At 40.6% G+C, this 7,500-nt stretch overlaps 1 protein-coding gene across 1 annotated transcript in view; it reads left to right on the top strand.

Annotated features, from left to right (window-relative positions):
* Positions 1-7,500, top strand: part of LOC124396878 (voltage-dependent T-type calcium channel subunit alpha-1I-like) — a 119,736-nt gene that overhangs the window by 75,998 nt on the left and 36,238 nt on the right. Inside the window, exons 7-11 of the mRNA XM_046866240.1 lie at positions 2,123-2,447; positions 3,093-3,185; positions 5,890-6,175; positions 6,700-6,714; positions 6,788-6,813. Of these exons, the coding sequence (XP_046722196.1) occupies positions 2,123-2,447; positions 3,093-3,185; positions 5,890-6,175; positions 6,700-6,714; positions 6,788-6,813 (745 nt within the window). The remainder of the gene's footprint in view (positions 1-2,122; positions 2,448-3,092; positions 3,186-5,889; positions 6,176-6,699; positions 6,715-6,787; positions 6,814-7,500) is intronic.

Here is a 7,500-nt window from a genome sequence, read left to right as displayed (position 1 = left end):
GACAGGTTATTTATCTCTCTGTGTGCTGCATTGTTGAGAATATGGTTGTGTTTTGGAACTGACTGAGAGTTTGTAGCACAGCACACAGGGGTTTGGCACACGGTGTACACTGCTGCAAGTATTAATATAAACTTTACACCCAACACCGTCACAGCTATCAACTTTACATCCAACACCATCACAGCCATCAACTTTACATCCAACACCTTCACAGACATCAACTTTACATCCAACACCTTCACAGACATCAACTTTACATCCAACACCTTCACAGACATCAACTTTACATCCAACACCTTCACAGACATCAACTTTACATCCAACACCTTCACAGACATCAACTTTACATCCAACACCATCACAGTCATCAACTTTACATCCAACACCATCACATCCATCAACTTTACATCCAACACCTTCACAGACATCAACTTTACATCCAACACCATCACAGTCATCAACTTTACATCCAACACCATCACAGACATCAACTTTACATCCAACACCATCACAGCCATCAACTTTACATCCAACACCATCACAGCCATCAACTTTACATCCAACACCTTCACAGACATCAACTTTACATCCAACACCTTCACAGACATCAACTTTACATCCAACACCATCACAGCCATCAACTTTACATCCAACACCATCACATCCATCAACTTTACATCCAACACCTTCACAGACATCAACTTTACATCCAACACCATCACAGTCATCAACTTTACATCCAACACCATTACAGACATCAACTTTACATCCAACACCATCACAGTCATCAACTTTACATCCAACACCATCACAGACATCAACTTTACATCCAACACCATCACAGCCATCAACTTTACATCCAACACCATCACAGCCATCAACTTTACATCCAACACCTTCACAGACATCAACTTTACATCCAACACCTTCACAGACATCAACTTTACATCCAACACCTTCACAGCCATCAACTTTACATCCAACACCTTCACAGACATCAACTTTTTAATGTATTGTTGCTGTCTTAGTTATTTTTATTTTGTTATCCTATAGTTTCCATGGTGACAGAATCAATTGTGGTGTTGTGCATTACAGTTTAGAATGCTGTGCTTAAGCTTTATCAAAGTTTCCATATTTGATAGCGATGTCTCACCACTGATGTCTCACCACTGATGTCTCACCACTGATGTCTCATCCTGCTGTTTTTTTTCTCACATTTTTTTATAAGTTCTTCAAGTTGAAGTGCGTCATAAAAAAAGTTCTTTGTGATAGAGGGACATCTAAAGTGCCCTGATCTTTCCAGGAAACTTCACCAACTTCAAGGCTGTTTTTAGATCATTTAGCTGTTATTAGGGTTCTGTGTTTCTCCTTTCTGTCTCTTTAAGAGAACCATCTAATAATTTGTCGAGACACTGTGAGTCGGAATGATTCTTCTGATTTGTTTGTTATTTGGTTTGTATTCGATTCGATTCACACTGCAAAGTGAGTGTCTGCGATGAAGACATCATCTTAATAAGGAGTTGTGAATTCTGTCTGATCTGTTTTTGTTTGTCCAAATCACCTGGAGAGCAATACAGCTCCGAAGCTTGGCTCGGTTTTTGTCTCATGTCTCAATTTAGCAGCTCAGAAAAAGAATTCCCTGCAACATGTTTAATTCAGTTCCTGCAGAAAAGTCGAATCAGAGAACTATCTTTTTCTGGACCTGGATTAGATTAAGATTTTAATAGTTTTCTGGTTCTTTGCATTTCTCTCTCTCTCTCTCTCTCTCTCTCTCTCTCTCTCTCTCTTCTCTCTTCCTCTCTTTTCACGTTTAGTTTATCATATGGCTGAATGTGTGTGTGTGTGTGTGTGTGTGTGTGTGTGTGTGTGTGTGTGTGTGTGTGTGTGTGTTTGAACCAGGTACAGAAGCTCTCAGTACAGTCATTATTCTGCTGATGATGTTAGTTACTAATCCCGAAGCCTTGACGTCTCTCTGAGACACAACGTTCTTTATTTTTTGTAAAAAAGCAAAAAAGAGAAAATGAGACTTCTTGGAGAAGGGACACAAACCTAAATGCAATAAAGAAAGAGAAGAAAGCCATTTCTGATGTTATTGCTCTTTTCTCTCCTCTGCTTCTCTCAGTCCGTCCGGCGTGATGCTCCCCACTCCGTACTACCAGCCTCAGGAGGAGGACGAGCGTCCCTTCATCTGCTCATTAGCACAAGATAATGGGATCATGTCATGCTCTGACGTTCCCCCGCTGAGGGAGGGAGGGGTGGAGTGCTGTTTGGATAAAGAGGATGCTCTTCAGGTCCTCGGGTCAGAACTGCTCTTCAACAGTAGTGCCATGGGGCTCTGCGTCAACTGGAACCAGTACTACACTCGCTGTGTGACCGGCAGCAGCAACCCCCACAAGGGCGCCATTAATTTCGACAACATCGGTTACGCCTGGATTGTCATCTTTCAGGTATCATTTATACTTTAATGTTTGTTATATTGAAAGATGGACAGGTACATTAGAATCAGAGAATAGACGGATAGATGGATTATAAATGTTCAGGTACATGGATGGATGGAGAGATGTACAGGATGGTGAATAGAAGGATAGATGTAGAGGCAGATAAATGGATGGATAGATGTAGAGGCAGGTGGATGGATGGAGAGGTGTAGAGGCAGATAAATGGATGGATAGATGTAGAGGCAGATAAATGGATGGATAGATGTAGAGGCAGGTGGATGGATGGAGAGGTGTAGAGGCAGATAAATGGATGGATAGATGTAGAGGCAGATAAATGGATGGATAGATGTAGAGGCAGGTGGATGGATGATAGATGTAGAGGCAGATAAATAGATGAATAGATGTAGAGGCAGATAAATGGATGGATAGATGTAAAGGCAGATAAATGGATGGATAGATGTAGAGGCAGATAAATGGATGGATAGATGTAGAGGCAGGTGGATGGATGGAGAGGTGCATGTGTAAAGGTAGATGAAAGTATAGAAGAAAGAAGAGAGAGAGAGAGAGAGAGAGAGAGAGAGATGTGAATTGTGTGAGATGGATGGTGTGTGTTTTTGTCTCCTGACCAGTTTGTGTATTTTTATATTTCTGAAGGTGATCACGTTAGAAGGTTGGGTGGAGATCATGTACTATGTGATGGATGCTCACTCGTTCTACAACTTCATTTACTTCATCCTGCTCATCATCGTAAGTTCTCTCAGACTCCTCTGTGTACACCAAGTACTGTTTTTTCCTGACCTTTTCCTTGACTATTAATTAGCCCATAATGATTTAATATTTATTTATTTATTTAATCATGTTTTTTAATAAACTCAGTCATTTCTCTCCGAGTGCTTTTAATTCTTCTTCTTGGCGTCTGTGGTGTGGTACGCTACGAGTAACCGTGTGTGTTATCGTCACGGTGATGTTGAGTGTTTCAGGTGTTTGGAGGATGAGATGCTCAGACAGAAGGAGGATGTTGTGTAGCACACAGAGGAGTAATAACAGTAATAACACACTCCACTCTGACCAGTAAACACACATTAATAACACACTGAACAGCGCTAACAGGAAGAGTGCAGCGCTAACACACAGCTGTTACATTAACCTCACCTTTACACACCTGTGTGTGTGTGTGTGTGTGTGTTGTGCTTTTTGAGCTCTTTATGAATGAATGAATGACTGAATGACTGTTAGGTGAATGAGTAAAGTAATTGTACATTATTTCCGACCTGAATATTCGAGCAGTAAATTGGACATGAGCATTATTTTGGGGAGTTTTTATACGTTTAGGATGAAGTGAGTTTTGTGGAGAAGCAGAAGCGATTTAACAGTTCTATTAGTCTCCCAAGTGTGCATAAGTAAATATGTGATTTTCCTCTTGGAGGAATTCAAATTTGTCTTGGCTTCCGCACTGTTTAATTAATGTGTGTATGTGTGTGAGAGTGTTTGTAAGTGTGTGTGTGTGTGTGTGCAAGTGTGATAGTGTTTGGCAACAATTCCCCCCTAATCAACACAGTTTGGGGGATTAGAGTGTCTCATTTATTAGGAGAGTGGATATTTTAACTCCCCTGTGCACAAGTGGGCGTGGCTTCTTGTCCATATGTTGCCTTGTCTAATTAAATCATGCAATTTTAATAATCACATCTCTGTGTGTAACTTGTTGAATTTCTCTAAAGGCATATACGTGTTTTATTATATATAGATGGAGCGTTAAACCAGGAGATGCTTCCAGTGTAAAATTGCTAATATAAATGCAGATATGGGTGTCTTTAAGTCGACATATCTGACTGGAAGCTGCTCTGTGGGCGTGGCTTCAAGATCAAAGGTGTGTCAAACAGCTCTAAACTGGTGTGGCATTTCGCTATTAGGCTCCACCTCTTAATGTTAGAATTTGTGCAGTAAATGAATTGAATGTTGACTGCATTACAGAAAGTTTGTGTGTGTGTGTGTGTGTGTGTGTGTGTGTGTGTGTGTGTGTGTGTGTGTGTGTGTGTGTGAGAGAGCTTTAAGGCACTGTTCAGATCAGAGCTACAGGACAGAGAGGGTGAGAGGGAAATGTCCTTTCTTTCTCCTCCACCTTTCACTCTGTATCTCTCCCTTTATCTAAATTTTTTCCTGTTCCTTCTGAAACACACGCTTATTCCCAGGCAGAAACACTACGTTACTACACAATATAATGCAGTGACTTTGTGACTTGTGAGTGTTTAAAGGTCAGTTCATGTTTACGCTGAATGGCTTTCACACCGATGCTCATGCTTACTGTAACTGATATAAAGTGTGAGGTGTGTTTATTCACTCTGTCACTTATTAATACACACAGGCTATAGTGCATATTAAGGCAGTGCGCCTAACATGTGCATTAAAAAGCACAAGACGCCATCCATGCAATAAACCTGCATTTCTACACACAAGCCCTATAAAAAAACACTCAAATTACCTGTGTGTGTGTGTGTGTGTGTGTGTGTGTGTGTGTGTGTGTGTGTGTGTGTGCACAGATCAGAATCGTAAATGAGTTGGAGATATGTAGCACACACACACACACACACACCTGCCCAACTGGACTTTGCTGCTTTGATCTTTATTTCTCATAACCAAGAGTTTTCATTAAATATGGATCTGGAAATTTATTTCTGTTTGTGTGTGTGTGTGTGTGTGTGTGTGTGTGTGTGTGTGTGTGTGTGTGTGTGTGTGAGATATTTTTTATGAAGGATTTGAAGCCTTCATTGCGTTAGTCCTGGGTTATATATTAATAATATAATAATTATAAAAATAATAATATTAATAATTGTTTTATAATAAAATAAATATTTTTAAATGTATATATACATATATATAAATATACCGTGTGTGTACGTGTTGTTCCTAGTGTGTAGGTGTATGTGGGTTTGTGCGTTGTGCCCTGTGTGTGTGTGTGTGTGTGTGTGTGTGTGTGTGAGTGTGGGTGTGCGTTGTGCAGTAGCTCTAAAGTGATATGAATGGAGTGTGTTATGAGTGGAGGCACTCAGCGCTGATGACTTGGCGCTCGTCTCGCACTCCATCTTTTGAATGGTCCTTAATAACGGAGTAGCAGTGACAGATCCATCACACTGCTCTTAGCAACGCTAACGAAGATAAACTCTCAGCCCTCAGACGTCCACTTTCCACCATCACACGGCCTTTATTCCTCCTCTCTTTCTCTTCTCCTCCGTTCTCTTGCTACACACCCCACTCAGGGACAATCATATTTACAGTGATGGTGAATTCTGAATTCTGATGGTCAGAAGTTGCAGCTCAGAATAAGATCAGAGACAAACATGGAATTAAAATGTTTACACACAGGAGCTTCTGAATTCAGGAGTGTGACATGGGTTGTGAACGTGATGATTCAGCTTTTAAACATAACTCCCGTGCTGTGTGTCTCTGGGTCCAGATCGGCTCGTTCTTCATGATTAACCTGTGCCTGGTGGTCATCGCCACGCAGTTCTCGGAGACGAAGCAGCGAGAGCACCAGCTGATGCAGGAGCAGCGAGCTCGCTGTCTGTCCTCCAGCACACTGGCGTCTCTCACTGAGCCGGGAGACTGCTACGAGGAGCTGTTCCAGCTGGTGTGTCACGTCCTGCGGAAGGCTCGCCGACGCTCCGTTGCCCTCTACTACACCCTCCGGGGTAAAGCTCCGCCCCCTGGGGGAGGGCGGGGTCGGAGAAGAGGAGGGGAGAGCATGGAGGTGAGATGCTACGATGTCGCTCTGCTCGGGGTGAGTATTTTATATGAAAGGAACATTTACAGTCACACTTTTCTCTTTGTAACACAAACTACGTCATGATAACGAGGAAACAAAAAGAAAATTCTATTATAATGCATGGACTTCTTTACATGGGCCTGTTATAAACATGTACAAATAAATATACATCATTTATAATGCTTCATAACACACACACTTCTACATACATGTAATAAAATGTATGTAATAATCTGCTATAAGGCTTTAATGAAATGTCTAATTAGAAATTGTTATTAAAGTGTTATATTGCCTGGTTATAGTGCTCACACAGAGCCTATGTAATATTCCATGAGTTATAATGCTGAATATAATATAATTACACTTATTATATGAAAGACTTATGATATTTTATACAGAAGCCTCGCTTAAATGACCTGACATAAGAGTTTATTATGTTGTTTATGTTTTTCCAAAGAGTTGTAAAGTGTAATAATGCGTTATAACTAGATATGACTCCAGGAGCTCGGAAGTGCAGTACGCTATTGATGATTTAAAAAAACATATCATTGTAGGTGTAACGTGACATTAGTCCCATACAGACCATCAGATGGACATCCACAGACAGAAAGAAAGTGGAAACAAGAACTGAGTAATAAAACGTGCAAAACTTCACAATAACCGAATAAACAGAGCTGAGCACAGGACTGGTGATCACGTTGTGAAGAATTGTTCACTTAATAATTAGATAATTACAAGTTTGTTACTTCCACATTTATGCTACTACCTGGAACTCTTTCTAATGGTAGCATAAGTTTGTGGACACCTGACCACAGGATTGCTGTGAGCTTTTTGGACATCATTTTGCTAAAAACATTTTTGCTGTGAGGAGAAGCCTAGAGTTCAGTCAGCGTTCACGTTCCTCCTGAAGGTGTTAAGTAGTGTTGGAGAACTAGAGCAGCAGATCTTCCACTCCAAACCATGTACAGCAGATTTTCCTGCAGCTGGCTTTGTGGACAGGAGCAGTGTCATGCTGGAACATACTGGTTTGGGTCTCCTAGTTTAAATGAAGGGAAAATGTCATGCTCCTGCATTCCAAGACGTCCTACACAATGGTGTCTCCAACCTTTTTGGTTTGGGGAAGACGCACATATGGCTGGAAAGGATATGAGTCCCAATACTTTAGTCAATACGTTGTATATACATTAATTCTGATTATTAACCTTGAAAAAAAATCACTATTCAATTATAATTATTACACATGAGTACATTCTACTTTTCACTCTGTTCATAACTGTTTAATATTCAGTGTTTTTATTAATA

The sequence above is a fragment of the Silurus meridionalis genome, chromosome 14 (assembly GCF_014805685.1).
Source record: "Silurus meridionalis isolate SWU-2019-XX chromosome 14, ASM1480568v1, whole genome shotgun sequence".
Lineage (NCBI taxonomy): Eukaryota > Metazoa > Chordata > Actinopteri > Siluriformes > Siluridae > Silurus > Silurus meridionalis.
Note: the sequence above shows the minus strand (reverse complement) of the source record. Positions and strands in the feature narration are given on the sequence as shown.